This window comes from Diadema antillarum, unplaced genomic scaffold (genome assembly GCF_040938485.1).
Source record: "Diadema antillarum isolate AM-2024a unplaced genomic scaffold, OU_Dant_1.0 scf00000191, whole genome shotgun sequence".
NCBI lineage: Eukaryota > Metazoa > Echinodermata > Echinoidea > Diadematoida > Diadematidae > Diadema > Diadema antillarum.
This window is the reverse complement of record NW_027271080.1, coordinates 1,334,175-1,354,291: the sequence shown is the minus strand read 5'-3', so window position 1 is coordinate 1,354,291 and position 20,117 is coordinate 1,334,175. Positions and strand designations below refer to the sequence as shown.

General features: G+C 39.9%; 1 protein-coding gene across 1 annotated transcript in view; it reads left to right on the top strand.

The window, feature by feature from the left end:
• LOC139723460 (NPC intracellular cholesterol transporter 1-like) overlaps positions 1-20,117 on the top strand; it is a 40,178-nt gene that overhangs the window by 2,399 nt on the left and 17,662 nt on the right. Inside the window, exons 2-7 of the mRNA XM_071634706.1 lie at positions 11,345-12,478; positions 13,065-13,277; positions 15,146-15,381; positions 15,843-15,943; positions 16,647-16,810; positions 17,582-17,710. Of these exons, the coding sequence (XP_071490807.1) occupies positions 11,345-12,478; positions 13,065-13,277; positions 15,146-15,381; positions 15,843-15,943; positions 16,647-16,810; positions 17,582-17,710 (1,977 nt within the window). The remainder of the gene's footprint in view (positions 1-11,344; positions 12,479-13,064; positions 13,278-15,145; positions 15,382-15,842; positions 15,944-16,646; positions 16,811-17,581; positions 17,711-20,117) is intronic.

Below are 20,117 nucleotides of genomic sequence, written 5' to 3'. Positions count from 1 at the left end.
CTATAACTCAATGGTGAAAAGAGTGTATTGTCGCATAACTTACTCTCTGTATATCCACTTTATTAGTACTCTAAACAACAATCTTTCATATATATGCAGTTACCAGAGAAGTCTTTTACCACACGATAGAAAAAAAAGCTTGTAGCTTTAAAGAATTTGATAAAAACTGTTAATTACTTTGGTAATGATGGATGTAACGTCAGTTACCAAAAACAAGGAATTTTTAAGTTTATTCATCAAAGGAAGTGAGCTGTATGATGTAACTTGGGATTTCTAATGTATGCCCATATGCCTTTATTTTAATACCAGAAACAAGGATACTTGGCATACTGGAGAGTCAAAATGAACACTACAAAATGTGTATTAAACGTCAGTTACCAAAACATCATACACGAGTATGTAACGTCAGTTACCATGACAGTAATTATAACTGAGGCAAATTTTTTGACTTTTGGCCATTTCAATACATCTGGGAAGTCAACTTACAACAAAGGGCAGCAATCCCTTTCATAGGAAATGATGTCATTACCATGGTACACTGTATGTCCATGGATATTTTTTTTTAATTTTATTTTATTTCTAAATTCATTTATTCATTCATTTACCATGATTATCTTTTTTTTTTTTTTGGGGGGGGGGGGGGCTTGAGCTTTCGATTTTTGATTCAGCACAAGTTTAAGGTTAAATCATCTGGAAGTTTAGTTTGCCACATGCAGTATATGCACTCAAATTAGTACATTCCCAGTCCTACGGGATGATAAAGCTACCAAAGTTTGTAGGCCTAATCAGTGACATGATTGCATGTTAACCACATTTTCTATAAAAAAAAACAACAAACAAACTTCTGCACAGCTGTATACCAACAGCTTAACAATCTTCACCAATGTTTGCTTTTGCTGGCATTTTTCTTCTTTTTTTTCAGGAAGCTTAGTCAAGTTTCTACCTCAAGGCAAATGCACAAACAGATATTTCTTCTCTTGCACTTAAATGTGTGGTGTAGTTAACATGGCTCATCTTGTATTATGGTACGTAAGGCATGTACTCATTATTGTTTGAAACTTAACACTGATGTTGCTCAAAGTGAGAGAGGATTCTATAGGGTTTTTAAAAAAATTGTTCATACAGTGTGTATTTGTTGATTACTTTATTCTATTCATGCAGGGACATTTTGTAATACAACACATGATAATTATGAACAGGAAGAATTTTTTATATTGATTTTAGTACTCTTCGTTACAAAGTCCGATTTCTTGGTATCTCGAATGTATTTGCAAGCCGTGATATATCAGTGAAAAGGAAAAGAAAAACAGTTAAATTACTTCAAGCTAGGAATAAAATAATGCTCTTTTGACCAAAAAAGCATTTATTTTTCTTCTTCACAGGGAAATATTAAAAGTGCGACACTTTTCATTTAAATCAATTGATGATGGAGATCATCAGGAGTAAAATAAAGAAAAGAAGTAGAAATATATCACAATAGATTTCATACATATTTATGCATATTTATGAGTTGATACATGTTTTTTTTCCCAATGACCTGGAAGATATTTTTATATTTTTTTCAAGCACAAAAATATCCATGTTTTGTGTAGTACTACAAGGTATTATGGGTGGAACACTCTATGTAGATAAAAACTTTCCTGTTCATTAAAAAACAAACAAACAAACAAAAAAGCCCTTAGTCATGTCAATATATTTATTACTTGGAACTGCTTAATCTATTAATGGCTCTGTGTAATCATAAATGTTGAATAAAAATTAAATCTTCAATGTCAAGAAATATCCTCTTGTGCATTTACATTATTTTTGCCCAACTGTGCTATGGCATGGGGGGGGGGGGGGGGGGGTGCCCCCTAAGGGCCCACCCAATATTATTTGTGTCTTTAGATTTTGTTTTAATTTGTTGCTGTAGTTGCCTGGGATTGTCACTGGTACATTGCAGCAGTATAATAACCTGTTAAATAAATTAGTTCTCTGTAAACCCCACGGCAAAGTATGTGTAACGTCAGTTACTGACATGTTTACCTTTAAGTTTTCATAGAACACAAAGAAAATGGACTACTGCTTCATTTCATTGTGTATTTATGACTGATGAACCAAGGTATAACTTCATATCAACCAAATCATTCTGAATGGTCAGAATTATAAAATATCACATAGCTATTCCAATCATGGTTTTGCATGTGTAAACCCTATGGCAAATGTAAGCGTAACGTCAGTTACGTAACGTCAGTTACCGTCATGCCTTCACTGAAATTGGCATGGTGGTAAAAGGAGACAACTAAAGTGCACATTATTTTGCACACCTGTTCCTAAGAACCTAGGTGTATTGCCATATTAAACACATAGGCTAAAAGTCAGGGACATGAGATATTTCCATTTACACGTACACCATAATTTCCCATGTCCTTTTTCCGTAACGTCAGTTACCGACACATTTTCACTTGCTATGTGATAAGAAATGCAGTTTGAGAGAAAAACTTTCCACCTATTTCTTCATTCTCATGAACTTATTCATCAATGCTAATTGCAAGCCCGAGGTGCTTTCATTCACAAAACTACAAGGTAAACAATTTCATGAAAATCCTTATGTGTAACGTCAGTTACTGTGGAATTGCCCTTAGGTAGATACTGTGTAGTGGTCTATAAAGCTTTTTTATATTTTCTGAAGGGTGTAATTTTGCGAATTTAGCAAATCACAGTTGGATGGCATATTTCACAACATTCGAAAATATGGCCACATGTGAGAGTGTACAAATTGTACACTGTATGCACGTGCTGTAACGTTAGGTGCATTTTTATGGCGTCAGTGTCAATTCACAAAAATAACATGTTGTGATGTCTGTGATCGATCTCATTCCTGTGCCTGTATAGTATCTGTATGCTGAAATGACAGCTTTATCTCAGCATCAGGGTGGAGACTAGGGCCTGCATGTACAATTGTACTGATGTACTGTAGATCTCCCTAGTTGGCAACCTGGTAGTAACTTTAGTCTCCCTAATCGAATTGCTGAATAAATAATAATAATAATAATAATCTCCGCAAAGTCTCCAGGAATGTAAACGACTCTTGAGAGAATTTAATATGTTCAATTTTAAGGAAACTCTTTCCAGTCCCCATCTCGTGGCAGAGACAGTGCAGAGATGTCTCCATGATGTCTTCATGATGTCTTCAAGTTTGAACCAAGTCGTGGAGATGAATTTTTAGCTCACCTGAGCCAAAGGCTCAAGTGAGCTATTGCGATCGCCCTTCGTCCGGCGTCCGTCGTGCGTCGTGCGTCGTCCGTCGTCCGTCGTGCGTCGTGCGTAAACTTTTTACATTTTCATCTTCTTCTTGAAAACCCCAAGACAGATTTTCATCAAACTTGGCAGGTAGCATCCCTAGGGGGTTAGAAACTCAATTTGTTAAAATGGGCACCATGCCCCACCCAGGGGGCCCCCAGGGGGGCCCAAACCCCCCAAAATTAGGGAATCTGTAAAAATCTTCTTCTCTAGAACCAGAAGTGATAGAGCTAAGTTAATACTATGAGTTAGTACATTGATGACTGTAGTTTCAAGTTTGTTCACGGCAGAATCAGGGGTGCCCCCCTTGGGACCCCGGGGAGGGGGGTGGGGAGGGGTTCTAATGGGGCCTAAATTGTACATTTTCATCTTCTTCTTGAGAACCCCATGACCCATTTTCACCAAACTTGGCAGGTAGCATCCCTAGGGGGTTAGGAACTCATTATTTTAAAATGGGCACCATGCCCCACCCAGGGGGCCCCCAGGGGTCCCAAATGCCCCAAAATTAAGGAATCTGTAAAAATCTTCTTCTCTAGAACCAGAAGTGATAGAGCTTAGTTAATACTATGAGTTTGTACATTGATGACTGTAGTTTCAAGTTTGTTCATGGCAGAATCAGGGGTGCCCCCCTTGGGACCCAGGGGAGGGGGGGGGGGGGTGAGGAAGGGTCCTAATGGGGCCTAAATTGTACATTTTTATCTTCTTCTTGAGAACCCCATGACCCATTTTCACCAAACTTGGCAGGTGGCATCCCTAGGGGGTTAGGATCTCAATTTGATAAAATGGACACCATGCCCCACCCAGGGGGCCCCCAGGGGGGCCCAAACCCCCAAAATGAAGGAATCTTTAAAAATCTTCTCTAGAATCAGAAGTTATAGAGCTAAGATGACACTATGAGTGAGTACATTAATGACTGTAGTTTCAAGTTTGTTCATAGGAGATCCAGGGGAGCCCCTCTTGGGGGCAAGGGGGGGGGGGGTTGGTTGGGAAGGTCCAAATGGGGGCCTGAATTGTACATTTTAATCTTCTTCTTGAAAACCTCATGATGTATTTTCGTCAAACTTGGCAGGTAGCATCCCTAGGGGGTCAGGATCTCAATTTATAAAAATGGGCACCATGCCCCACCCAGAGGGCCCCAGGGGGCCCCCATCCCCCCAAATTAAGGAATCTTAAAACATTTGGGCCCTTATTGTACATTTTCATCTTCTACTTGAGAACGCCTGGTCAAATTTTGGTAGAGCTGTGAATAATTTAGATTAGTGACTGCGTGAAAGGTGAACTTGCGATACTGAGGTGAGCGCTAGACCCGCGGGTCTCTTGTTATCTATGAGGTCACTAATGGACGTCTTTGTGACTTCACGGAGACCCATTGGCGACCTACTGGAGATGTCACAGATATGACTTCATGACTGAGAAGACATCTCAGATATTGTACAAAACAGTCTGAAAAGTGAATAAAGTCTGTGTCGTTTACAGATGAGTTGCAGTATGTACACGTACATGATACTTGTATGTTATAAAATGAGGATAACTGAACGAAGCTGACTTCAAAATAATGTAAAGATTTCACCTGCAGAATCATGCGTAGTATACATAAAGATGAAAACTTTTTATCATAGGGTTTTATGCTCTTTACAGCACTTTTCTTTTAGGAGAAAGTGACCACAAGCTGTGCATGGAATACTAATCAAAATTTCAAAGAGCAATGAGTATCCCATGTAAAGCAGAACCTGTGTGAAAGGGATTAAATTCATTGAACAGCATAGCACAGACCTACTACAGGTACAACATTTGAACATGTGACTCAGACTGCTGAAGACTGCAGGCTTGTTTCCACAGTGCTCAGAGTCCAGATGTTTTGTAGTCTGATCTATGCATGAGATGGAAGCTGAAGCGAGTTAATAACAAAAACCACGCAGGAAACGATCTAGGCCATCCCACAGGGAAGTTGTCATCATGTGAGCAGATATTGAATAACGACAATTACAATCTACACCGACCCGACCCGATGTAATCAGTTGTGCATCCATTTGCTGAAGAGGAGGAAAGAGAAAGGGAAAACAGAAAGAAATGGGTGACTTCTTTAAAGATGTTTTTCCAGACAATCTACTGCTCTTATGACAGGATGTAAAGGAACTAAAAATAATTTCTGCTCCGTGCTTCTGCCAACTGCCACATCCAGCCATTTTCACAGTTCAAGTTTAGAAATCCAATGCTACGTGTACATACACACACATGTACTTTGCATTATTCTAGTACACTATTTGGTCACACATTCAATTCCTTCTTAACTTTTCATCTCATTCACCTGACGCTGTTTGAATGCACTTTACATCATATTACAGACAAAACTGTACATACAGCTGCATTGGTAATTTAGATGGTCCCCCCCTCCCCCTCCTAATTTTATGTACACTGTAGTTGGTAAAGGAAATGAGAACATTGTCCTAATTATTTTGAATATAAAGGAAAGCCAAAGAAATGAACAAACTGTAGGTTGCAACTGATTGACAAATTGCCCTACATCGACGTTTTTTATCATGGCTACTACTAAAACACTGATCAATTCAGTGCTTATTTACGTCGATGTAGGGCAATTTGTCAATCAGTTGCAATGAAAACATCTCGACGGAAGAATCATGAATTTGAAAAACTGTAGGTTGTTTTACACGTCATGCAGTATTCACATGGACATTGTACAATGTACACATCAGCACTGGTGCACATTCAGGTTTTTGTGGATATTTGCTCAGCACACTTAGTGTACACACTGATCTGCTGTGTGCCGGTATTTCTCAGTCACAATGTTTAACCGTTTAGTCAGCATGCCGAAAAGGTTTTTATGAGTGCTTAGATACTGACCTTTGCATGAGTCATGTGCCGAGGCATCACCTGATCACTGCAGTGGCATTTTGTTGTCAATCAGCTTTTGATAGGAAATTCCATCCTGATATTACGGCAGGATAACAATCGCAATCCAAATACCTTAGTTTTTGTGCCCGTTCAGACAGACAGATCTAACACGTATATCCCACAAAAAATGACAAGTGCTGTACAATTGTAGTTTGTCAACCAAGGCTTACATGCCTGAAATCTGCTAACAGAGTGGCCCTTTGCCCTTGTGTTTCGTGTACTGTTACGTGTTTTGAATGGTGGGACCCAAAAATTTAGGTCATGCAACTTCCTTTGCTCCAGCATTCACACACTCACCGCGATGCGACTTGTATGACAGTTAAAGCGAATTCCAAAATTTCATTTGATTTCATTTCTTTTGATAGAGTTTTATGCATACAATGTATGGTGTGAAGGGACCTTCGGTATTCTATGTTATAAAATGGGTTCAAGAATGTAGCCAATAGGAAGCGCTGAAATTAGTGACGTGTGCTTTGGTTATGGTACTCAGTCCCATTGCACTGCGTGTTAAATCCTATTGCCGATCGTCTGTGCGCGCGGTGGCTCCTTTGAATTGCATGCAAATTGCATGCATACGCGCTGTTAATCCTGTAAACAACTTCTAGTTCGGGCTGCCGGCGCGGCCGCCGGCCTTTCTTCCCTTGTGCATAACATGTGTGGCATACGTATAATACGTACAGTACAGTAGACCAAGCGTTGTGAGACCGGACGCGTACATGGAGTCACTTTGAAGGGTAAATCCAACGATTTAGCAGGTTAATTCTCACGCCGTTTTCAAAGTATGTTGTCTAGTAGGCCTATATGAGGAGTCTATATCAAGTCTATAACGTAAAGGGTGCATATTCTATGTAAAATAAGTAAGTTTTCATGCGGGAACTTACGGTAAGTGTCCGGAAACCCAACCCTCGTTATACTTAGACGTCTATACTGTATGTGCGGGATTTCCGAGTGCGACATGCGTAAATGTTTGGGACGAACATCTTCGGACGTCTTGACCCACAAAGGTACGTGAAAAACGCTCAAAAATGCTGTTAGTTTTCGAATTTTCGACCCATTTTATAAAACAAATGATGCACAGGATTATTTCGTGGCGTTAGTGGAGGTGTATAGCTCATACGCCTACACTAACGCACTCTATCCTGTGCATCATTTGGATATTGTTTAACTCTCTAAGTTGCCACGTTCGCACGTCCGACTCAGTCGACGGCGTGCCAATATCGCATATTCCGCTCAATCGCACAAACCCACCGAAACCGATCAATAAATCGCCAAATGTCACAGTACAATGAAAGCGATTCTCTTGATTCCACTCCTCTCGTCTAAAGCTTGCATTTTATGTGGTGATTAACTACATAACAAGCAGTGTTTCATACTGGATTTGCCCGCAAATTCTAAGTAATGAAGTATTAATGTCACTACTTTGTGTTCAAAAGTCATACTATGTATGTTTACAGTAATTATAGCTGCAAGGCATTTAAAAAAAAAAACAATTATAGATTACAAGTACATCAATGCAAAGTTTGGCCTTTTCTCTTCAATTGTGCTCACTTCATCTACAATTTAACATATTTATAAAATCTATAAAAAGTTATAGATTTGAAAAACAGATTGTTTTCTCAACGCATGACTACGTTGATGTCTCAGAATAATGTGGCACACGGGGGTTTCTACCATGGCACATAAAGAGCTTGGGAAAAATATCCAAGCTTTGTTACAAGATTTTCATATGGGAGGATATTTTGTCATACTGAACTGTGAAATGTGATACGTGTAACTCATAAACATTTTTAATCGCTGCACTCCCAATGGTACTGTGTCAAATCAAGGCAGACAGTGTACAATTTTATGTACAATGTACAGTGTATACTGGTGGTACAAATTTGTAGTCATATCAGGGAGTTGCCACCTCATTGGTCATAGTGTAGCACTATGATACATGGCTACAGGTACAATCATATAGGCATAAACCACTGGAACTAGGCCTGTATTGTATTCATTGTGTGCATGTCAGAGCCATTATGAAGTGTTTTTTTTTTTTAAAGTGAAAACACATAAAACTTTGAAGTGCCCTCTAGATGTCCTACCATTAACACTCCCCTGTTGTTGAGTGAGTTTTGATTGTCATGGTCATAAATTGAGGGTACCAGGTATCGCCAGTATGTAGGTGCTGTGCGCAGAGCAGCGTTTTACTGTAGATTCATTAATTATGGGATAGCTCATGGGACAAACTTGCCCCGGTTTTGGCCGCACATGCACTTACATCACGCTCTGTCTTTATAAGAAGGTATTTTTTGTTGAAGATTTCTTCGATTTCCATCATGTGACCAGCATATTGAAGCCTTGCAGTAGTGAACATGACTCTAGTGACCGCAAATCAGTAAAGCTTTATAGATACTTTCAACTCTTTTAAGCTGAATTATAGCCAAGACAAAAAGGGCTAACAACGGAAAAGAAGACAAAGAACTCCATTGAATCTTATGTGAACTGTGACTCGCGTGAGACAACCGGAATCGAACAAGAGACTGAGGAATCCAACAGTGCACCTGTGACAGAGCTCTTCAGCATGCGCAGGAGTTTTTTACGGCATTGGCGATAGCCGGAATTGAACTAGAAGTCTTTTTATGGGTTTAAATAACACTAACAGGTCATTGTACCATGCCCTATGATCCTTGCATTATAATTTGTATTACAACACAGACGCCATCCAGACCCAACTCCTGATAGTACTGTGTATGTAATCATCATAGAAGTAGACTATTAAAAGCCAGGGGAGGTTTTGCATGAATTGATGGACTTTGGGCAGGAGTCATGTGGACGGTAGTAATTTTGGCTCTTTAATAGTTGAAGGGGACAATACAGTACTGCACATGTATGCGTGTAGGCTTACAGTGTACAATATTGTATGGTAAAGAATTCAAGGTGAAACTTTATGCAGACGGATGTTACATTAAATTGCATTATGTGCATTATGTGCATAATGTACATACATGTATTCACATGATGTGAATACTGGTCAGCGATTGGTCATTTAAATACAGTCACATGACAATTAGAATGCAGCAAAGATTAAAAGAGTTGTATTGCATGCAGTGATGTCACTTTTAATTGGATTAATACCTTCCAGAATGTGACTGGCTGCTGTCTATTAAAGCTTGATGAAATGACCATTTGCAATGTACATTGTTTATGCAACAAATACAGTAAAACCTGTCTATTGTAGGCCCCTGAATATTATGCAGATTTAATACAAATTTGTAAGTGGCCATTATAGACAGGTTGCTGAGCACTATAGAGCTCCGGGTCTTTAATGTTGCTTTTCTCTCTCTCTTTTTGTGTGTGTGTGTTTTGATTTGTTTTTTTGTTGTTAGTTTCCATATATGGCAGGTGGCCGCTGAAGACAGGTGGCCACTACGGCAGGTTTGACTGTATTGCCTTTTTGATCATTGTAATAGGATACACTGGGCCATTTATAGGGAATTCTATATCATACGTAAAATGGCTCAACAAAGACAAAATCTGAATTTTTCAGGGCTGTTATCTCTCATTCGTGAGGAAAATATACTCGCTGGAATGTCAAGTGTTACACGTACATTTGTACCTACAGTACTTGTACTATAGGTAACATGAAACAATGTGGCCTCTGACAGTGGAGGGCAAAGCACAGTGTTCTCAAGGAAAGAACCAGCCTACAACAATATGGTTTGATGTTTTTCACTAAACTTTGATTTAGAAAGTCTGGATGTTTATTAAAACATGGAATTGTAGTACACACAGTATGCCCTTTACATACAACTGTATGTTGCATACTGTACACCGCACATCATTATCATTTATCGCGATACTGCTTCACTGGGAATGCATGAAAAGACAGAGTTCCTCACATCACAATTTCTGTAGAGATTCCATGTCTCCCCTGTTACTTATTGCAGGATCTTGATTAATGATTAAACTGATACTCTCTGCTGTAGAGGTATACAGTACGTACATAAAAATGCAATACATTGAGCTAGATGTGGTGTCTGTGACACAATTTCCCTGGCCATGGATAAAAGTACAGTGGGAATATCACTGAAGTTGTATCGTGAATGCAAGGTCGTGGTTTATCTTTCCGAAATGCGTCATGTCAACAAAGATCTTGAACCTACATTGAAGTATCCCTGATCAAGAGTCAGGCAAACGTATAATGGCACCATGTGTGCTTTTGCACACGCTGTAAAATGTGCAGTGCATGTGACTTTGCTGTACATTGTACAGTTACATTATATGCATGCCTTCTGAATTGATGTGAAGTTGATCAAGTGTTTTACACTATGACAGCAGTAATCTGTCAAATCTGTCACAAATGAGCATTATATGATAAAGTTTCTTGATAACAATTGTCTTGAGAAAACATGAGGCAAGGTGCTACATTCAAAGTGCTTGCCTGGGGCAAGTGGAACTAAAAGTCAGGCAAATGTTTTGGAACGATAAGAAAAATGTGCTTGCTCAATCGGGCAAGTGAAAAATCTTGAAGCAACCTTCTTCTTTTCTCCCCTTTTTCCCCCTAGAAACCCACAAAGTCAACTTTTCCACAGAGGCCCAAAGATAATGACTGCTTTAATAGTGATGAAATTCACAACGTTTTAATCTATTTTCAGCAACTTTCCAACACTTACAATGTATGGAAAAGCCCCAATGCAATGCAACACCAACACTTGATGGAACCAAAGTATGATACAGTTTAAAAGTGGTAAAGTGTACGAATCAACTTGTGCTGTTAATAGAGATTGAGTAAAGGGTGATTTTCTACAATGTACTATATCATTTTCTTATATTTTTGGACATTTTTATTTTTGCAAGTAAGATCCATGTTCAGGCAAGTGTTTGGAAGTAAGATTGTAAAATCTACTTGCTCGATTGGGGAAATGTTGAAAGTTTTACATTGTACATAGTATGCAGCACCCGATCTACCTGTATGTAATGAAATTACTTCACAAATTACTTTTTTTTTTTTTTTTGAGCTGTCATAAATCCAAACTGTAGCAAATTGCTACGTGATGGTCACTATGAAAGGTGCTTTCACAGAGCACTAGATGTATTGGCACACTCACAGACGTACTTTTGTTTATAAAATGATTTCCCCCCCCCTTTTTTTTTCAACCCTCTACAGGATGGCATCTTCATTCACGAGCCAGGGTACTGTATGTGGTATGACCAGTGTGGCACAGATTCCACTACCCAGAAACCCTTGAACTGCCTCTACAACAAGCCAGCTCCTCTCCTCAATGACTCCAAGGGTCTGGAAATCCTGAAGGAGCTGTGCCCGGAGATGGTCGCTGAGGACGAGAATGCCACCCGCACGTGCTGCGCCACCTCCCAGCTGCTCACCTTCCAGGGCAACATGAAGCTGCCCGAAGAAACAATGGGGCGGTGTCCGTCGTGCTACAAGAATCTCGTCACCCTCTACTGCCACCTGACCTGCAGCACCAACCAGAGCATGTTCGTGAATGCGACAACAACTCTGCCTTACCCTGGCTTTGATAGTGGTTCTGATGATGTTAGCGCAATGTCCAACCGAAGCATCTCAGAGGTGGACTATTACGTCCTTAACGACACCGCCCAGGAGATGTTCAACTCGTGCAAGAACGTGAACTTCCCCAGCAGTAACACCAAAGTGCTGTCACTGTACTGTGGGCAGTATGGAGCAGAGCACTGCACGGCACAGCGCTGGCTGGACTTTATGGGTGACAAAACGAACCAGCAGACGCCGTTCCAAATCAACTTTAACCTCTCGTCTCCTCCCGAGTCTATGGAATCCATGGAGACCAAGGTGTACTCGTGCCAGGAAGCGATAAGCAACGACACACAGCCTTGCAGCTGCCAAGACTGTCCTGCATCCTGCCCCCCTCTGCCCCCACCTCCGGCCACCAAGCCACCCTTCCTCATCTTTGGCGTCGACGGATACATGGTCATCTTCACCGCAGCCTACGGTGTCTTCGTCATCTTCTTCTGCACCGTCAACATCCTGACCCTGTGCTGCTGTAAGCAGAGGAGTGATGGCAGCCGGGGTGAGTGCTGCGACGAAAACTCCACGTCCATCAACTCCGTCAACGAAACCGGTACTACATCGCAGATCTCGGAGGATGATGTCGGATGCAAAGCAAGTTGTGGCCTCGCCTTCCAGCACCTCTTGGAGTTGCTCTTCCAGAAGATCGGCACGGCTGTGGCTGCTCATCCCCACGTCGTCATTGTCCTGGGGGTAATGGTGGTGACAGGGATGTCGGTGGGATTCATCAAACTCCAGGTGAGGATTTTCATAATTTCATCTGAAAGAAGATTCGACATGTTTTCAAGTAAAATTGTGTCGTGTGCAGAGGAAACGTTCCCATTCTAGTAACTGTAATAGCCCATTCTTTTATCTGTAAGCACCTAAAGCTGGCACAGGAATAATGATTGTGAAAAATTATGATATTTTCTGTTTTACACAGAACAAATCTAACAATTAGCCGTCATTCATGCAGTTGGATGGCATCATCCACAAAGTAAAGTGATCTGCTTTCTTTTAATACATATTGAAATATGGTGATTCTGTAATAATGAAGGCTATATCATTACATTTCATTAAATACAATATTTCATTCTTGACTGTTTGTTGCTTTGTGTGTGTACGTGTGAAAAGACTCAGCACAGGATTTTTTTTTTTTTAAGTTTGGTAGCCATCCATTGTGTGATGATGCAAATATTTAAGCACTTACGTGCTTCCGCATGTAACACATATATTTGATTATGATATACAGTAATTCCCCCAGTAGTTCATGCATTAAGTTTTTTCCAAAATCTTCTTCACATCTTGCATCTCTCCCTGTGGCTGTCCTCCACCCCGCCCAAAGATTACGACGGATCCAGTGCAGCTCTGGTCCCCACCAGACAGCGAGTCGCGGCTTGAAAAGAACTACTTTGACGAGCACTTCGGCCCGTTCTACCGCACCGAACAGCTCATCTTGACTGCACCAACCCGCAAGCCATACAATTACACCAGAGATTTGCCCGTCACGACAACCATGGAGTTCTCCGGCATCATTGACCTCGATATCCTTCATCAGGTATGCAGAAGAAGTTCCTTCGTTTTCCTTGCGTGTGTTTTTTGTGTTTTTTGGTTTTTTTTGCGAATACTGTAAAATCAGAAATTGTTTGCACAAGTTTGTTTTTAATAGCAGTTCCATTGATAGCATGTACTTGTAACAAGAAAAACAAAACAGCAACAACAATCGAGTGCTTTGATTTCTCGTTCTGCTTCAAGTTTTTTCTTTTCTTTTCTGCTGATTTAATGCAGTGTGAAATGTGCAAGTTCCCATTTTACAGTATTTCAGAGATACATACCAGGCCAGTCAGAGCAGTTCATTGCCTGTAAAATTTCATTCCACAGATTGAGAGGTTCTTTCGTGACAGGTGAATGCGCATTTGATACAGGTGAATTAAATACAATGACATGCAGTGGAAGGATTAAATTTGGTTATGAGAGTTCATTGAGGGCAATTTTTTTCAAATCTTTTTACATTTTCTTGGCATAAAACCTGCCTGAGGATACATGTACATGTACACTACAATACTTCAGAAGGAAATTCTTGTCGAGGAACTTGGGTGGCAACCAATATTTTGGCCAGTATCATATTTCCTTGTCTGCATCAGTTTACTGAAAGGAAATAAAATATATGTTGCCAAGAGGGCAGGTGCTTGCTGCAGAGGTGTATTGAGTCATTGTCCAACACTTCTGCACAAACCTTCAAAATATAAAGCAACCATTGAAACTGGGCAACTCTGTAGGGGATCATGTCACATATAAATGTGTTTGTTTGCTGTGTTGTTTCCAGCATGACACGATTACAAATGGGTCGGTCTACAGTTATTAATGGGTGTAAAGTCGACCGACCCTAGATAAATCACAAAGCCTCACTCTGATATGAAATCGGTGCTTATTCAAGATACATAGCATTGACCTCAATATATGGCACTTGAAGGTACATGATGTAGTTTCTTTTAATATTAAGGCCTTGTGTTTAGATTGTAGTTAGATTATGTGAGGACTCGGGATTGTTTTGTTTCCCAGTTGAAAGCAGGGAAGTTAAGATCTGCAATGCATCAAATTAGAGACAGCAGCCATGATTTGAATGGAATATGGTAGTACTCAAATTGTAGTATTCAGTGACGAGTTGTTCAAAAAAGCCTTACAAAAATATTTCAAGTTACCTGTTCCTTATGTGCAAACTTGAGGGAGTATGTTAATAGTTGATATTGTCTTTGAGCAAGTGCATTACAATCAAACTTGCTCTGGCAACTATTAGAAAGTCTATAACAACCACCTGCCTGAAAATCCTGAGCAAAGAAACTGTAGAGTTGTGTACAAGAATCTGTGTGTGCGGAACCACCTGCATACCGCAACCAGCAACCACAGATTTGGTTCTAGTAGAAAACCAGCAAGTCTGTTCAACGACCACCCAGCAGCAGAACGACCAGCTTTCTATAGCTTTGTTGGTTGTTGCATGATGCGAACTGTCAGTAAAACGTGTCTACAGCTATTTGATAATACAACCTGTGATGATTTGTAGGGGCAGGCAGTTAGTTATTGCACAAATGACGTAATTGCAGTGTGTATATAAATGTACATTTGTAGTATCATGATGTATGTGTACATGCCATCATACATTATATGAACATATACATTGAAAATATCTATCTCAATGGTGACTGCATTGAAACCAGGCTACAATAACCTCGGTATAATAGCCTCATATTTTTTTTCCATATACATGTATGTGGTCATTGCAGACAGGGTTTACTGTACAATGTACATGAAAAATTGCTGTTTTGCAGAAAGAAGAGGAACCCTGAGATACTCTCACACGCATTTCCAAACGTAAATGTATACTGGTTATCGTAATCTGACTGAGATTCTGTTTGATCTCCTCCATAGGTGCTTGACCTTCAAACAGAAATCCTGAACCTCCAAGTCCCGTACGGCAACGACAGCTACATCACGTTATCCGACATCTGCTACAAGCCCCTGGCCCCGCAGAACGACCACTGCACGATCCAGAGCGTGGTGAACTACTTCCAGAACAGCCATGAGAACCTCGACAAGAAGGCCATGGGGCCGTACGGCTGGCAGCTTGCCGCAGACTATCACGACCACATTCTCTCATGTGCGGGGTGAGTGAAAATCACACACTCTACTACGTCAGTTGATACGTTAAAAATTTAATAATTTTGTAGCATAAATTTGTGGGTTGGAGGGAGGCAGAATGTGCTGTCCACCGAACTAAAAGTGACAAATTACTACTAAAGAAATATTTTGAGAGATTTATACTTTGTTACAAATGATGAAAACATGCACTTTTTCACGGTTTGGTTCACCGTTAACTGTGCATGAAACAATGTGATTTTGAATGCCAATGAATTTGAAACATCTACATGTACAATTAAGTTGCAAATTTTTGAGTCCATTTGGATAGATATTATGTTTGTGTTTATGTTTGTGACTTTGAAGACATTACATTTAATAGTACTGTTTAATGCCTTGGCAATGAATTACCTTCCAAAGAAATCTAGCAATCACCGGAGTTGCCAGTTTGTTTCATTATGTTCTTGTTTGTTGTTATTTTATCCCATAGGGCTCCGAATTCACTTAACGACACCACCGCACTGCTCATGCCCTGTTTGGGGACCTATGGGGGACCGATCTTCCCATGGACGGCCCTTGGCGGTTTTGAAGGTACCAATTATGCAAAAACACTTTTAATAGCTCCAAAACTTCACCGCATGTTAAGGTTAACTTTAACACAGTGAGCCATGAACTCCAATGTATACTGTAAAACGAGGAATTTTCGCGTGCATTTTAATTTCGCGAGCATTTTAATTTCGCGAGCGCCAAAATTCGCGAAATTAAAATGCACGCGAAAGTTTTTGTCTACACTACATGCATTGAACGCCAGTGGCAAGTCGCGAAAATTTCATGCCACGAAAAAGGCTGTCGGCTCCAATTCGCGAAAATTTCATGCCGCGAATATATCATGTTTTACAGTATCTGGCGATACTACGCTGTACAGTTACTGTATCTATCAATTTTCCTTTGGATTTTAAACTTCACACATCCCCTGACAACACAATATCTTCTTCAGATTATTTGTTTGTTTGTCTGTTTGTTTGTTTGTCTGTCTGTCTGTTATTTTGTTTCAATTTCACATTGCCCATGCTCTTTTTTGAGTGTACAGGCTTCCCCCATCAAAACAAAGGTCCAGGCAGTTTCTCTCGTAATGTGTACATACAAATATATCGACATTTTTAAATAATTTAACAAATAAAGTGTGTAGAGATAATTCGGGGACTTCCATGTTAGCTTCATTGAAACAAAATGTTCATATAATGGGAGCACACTGTAATCTGAGCCACCCGTCTCTGAAACATCACTGCTGCAGGTGATAAGTACAACATGGCCGATTCTCTGATCATCACGTTTCCGGTCAACAACTACCTGGCCGGTGACCCTCGCCTGGACATGGCCATGGCGTGGGAGAAGGAGTACATCGAATTTGTGAAGAACTACAGCAACCCCAACCTGACCATCGCCTTTCAGGCTGAGGTGAGGATGGTATCCCTGACATTTCAGAGTTGACCATCATGGAAATGGACAGTCCCTTTCTCTGACGATGGCAGCCACCTTCTGTTGTCATTTACATGTTACGTAGCTTTTGCACTGATTAAAGGGATTTTTTCGTTTTGGTTGAGATGATGGTTTCAGATTTTAACTTTTTTTACAAGATCATTAGAAACCACTTATAAAATATTAAAGAGCATATAATTCTAAAAAGAATTCTAAGTTTATTTGATGAAAATCAGTTTTGAAATGGCTGAGATATCCAAAAACTAAATAAAGCAATGTGATCCTAATAAAAGGGGGGGGGGACCTATAATAGGACCTCTTTGTTTGGATATCTCAGCCATTTCATAACCAATTTTCATGAGATAGACTTTGAACTCCTTAATAGAATTATATGCACTGTCATGTCTGTATTTCATGAGGTTTCATGAGAGGTTTCTCGTTAGCTCAAAACAATGCTAGAAACCTGAAGCCCCCTCTCAACCAAAACTATACCGTCCCATCAACATAATTATAAACCGGATGATATCTGATAGGAATGGAATTGATGTCTCAAGTCAGCGACCTCACACATTTCTTCTCATGGCTTCTGAAATAGAATCTTTGAGGCAATGACAAGGTCATTGTTTGTATACTTACATACAGTTGTGTGTGCGTAAAAAATATGTATAAAATTATTGTCAAGCCTTGGAAAGTCTTTATTGTTGTAGTGTAAAGTAAAGTAATGTTTTTGTGTGTCTGCTCATTATACAGAGATCAGTGGAAGATGAGATTAATAGGGAGAGTAGTTCGGACGTGGTGACCATCGCTGCCAGCTACATGCTCATGTTTGCCTATGTGACCTTTGCTCTCGGACAGATCAACAGCTGCCAACGCCTGCTGGTGAGTTTCCTGGTCGTATTGATGTATGGAGCATGGTGTGCCCAACAGCATTCTTCCTCAGAGTGCAAATAAAAAGATGAATAAACACACACAAAAAGAAACATGCAAAACCAATCAGAAACAGTGATGGTGGTGGTGGTGATGGTGCTAGTTATGATGATGATGATGGGGATGATGTTGATGATAATGGTCATAATGATGATGATGTTGGTGATGATGATGATGGTGGTGATGGTGATGGTGATGGTGATGATGGTGATGATGATGATGATGATGGTGATGATGATGATGATGATGATGATGAAGAAAAGGGTAATGATGATATTCACAGTTGTTCATTTGAGGTTGGTTTTGCAACAACTGACATCATATTTTTAGAAGTGGTGAGAATTTATACAATACAGTCTATACAATGGTGGAATCAGGCTTGTCTGTTACTGCCTTTCTGTCCAGAGTGCTAAGTTACACAACAGTGTGTTCAAACATACCTATTGGCTGATTTAATCCTACCCCTTATCTCCTTCCAACCGTAATTTGCTTCTTTATTCTGAAAAGACGCCCCTTGATCTCAAGGCAGGGAGAAACATTGACAACATTGGGATATCAGTGATATTTGACTCTGCTTCATTTGACCCAATTGTAGCGTCACCCTTCGCTGCACTTTGGGATGAAGGAACTTTTTAACCACGTGACAGAATGTGTTTTTTGCATTTGAATAATGGTTGTAATAGTTTGGTGAACTTCTGTGTAAAAGTATCTTAAGTGATTTGTTTTGTGGGTATTTATACGTAGTCTGCAATCTCAGACATGGCAGTTTGATGCCAGATCCCCTTCTAAGGAGTATGCATGTTTGTTGTTGCTGTTGTTGCTTGACTAGCTGTTTGTTCAGTGTTAGTGGTTGGTTTGTTTGATTGTTTGTTTGTCTTTCTGTCTGTTTTCTTCAGAAGAGGTATTAAAACTTTACAGCAGAATTGTTGTGACTCGGATTTGCTATCTGTGTTGTACCCAGAGCTGTCTTTCAGAAATCAAAATACATTATGAGCCTAGAACAATAGAGTTTTGATTCTATGCGACTGCATGTTTATGTTGAAATAGTCGGCAAATCACATAACAACACTCGTGAGAAAACACCAGTCAAGTAGAAAACCAAAGGGTTTTCTACTGACCAAAGTAGGCATACAATGTATGTATGTTCATGTTTATTAGTGTGTAGACTCCTTGCCCTTTTCGTGTGGCTAATTTCCCACTCTCATTCAATCTAAATGTGAAATCATACCCCGTACTCGCCACTCGTTCATCCAACTTCCCTCTGGATCATCAGATTTCCCTAGCAACCATTTTGGTGGAAATCAAAGGCCACAATAAGACTACAATGTACTTCTATCATGGCACTCTTCTCTCATGGTTCACACAGTTTCCTGTTTGGCACGGATAATGTCAGTAGCGATCTCCCATCAGCACTTGCATTTAGGCACAGTTAATAGATGTCTGCATGTGTCTACAGCAATAAAATCATCTGAGCACCCTCAGTTTACACTGTATGGGTACCCATATAAAATTGCTAGTATTTACTTTATGTGTGCTGTCACAACTGTCAGGTTCTCAAAGTATTTTGCACCACCACCCCCCTCCCTCCCTTATTTCCTCTGGTAGTAAATTGTACATTGTAAATGATGAGTTAGAAAATTATGTCTTGGAACGGTGTACATGTACATATTTAAACATATAATTTAAAATGTAGAAAAAATACACCATTTATAAGCACACAAAGTGATGCCTTGTAGAGTGCAGTCAGTACAATGAAGCAATTATTGTCTGTCAGCCTTGTGATTCACTGTCATATATATCTCAAAATTATTGACTTACAAGTAAAATGTACATGTTTCATATATCTCCCCCTCTTTTATGAGAAAAACAAAGAACAGCCAAAAGAATAAGGGGAAGTACAAATGTAATTCAAAAAGTCAAGTATTGATTTCTGAGCGGGCGGGTTGACAAGTCTTTCCTCGTTCATTTCACTATGGTGTGCCAACTCCTGTACTGTATGTGTACATGTAGATCCTAACCATTTTTATCTCATGTTGTGATAAGCCACGAGATAAAGAAACTGCCGTCATGGGTAATTAACGTGCTTGTTATCAGACAAGGTGATTTTCACTCAAGACGTTGATCTTTGGCTCTTTGGTCATTAATATGTTTAGACATTGTGATCTCATCATATGACACATTTATTTTGTCAAATGATTAACTGCCATTTTCATTCTCGGAAGGGGGAGGGGGAGGTTTCGATGGGCTGTTAAACTCATCATAGTTTTGTTTATTGAATTGTACATGTTTAAATAGCTGTTGGTCATGAAGTCTATTAAGATACTGTTTGCAAGTATGTACTTCACATGAAAGATCTCAA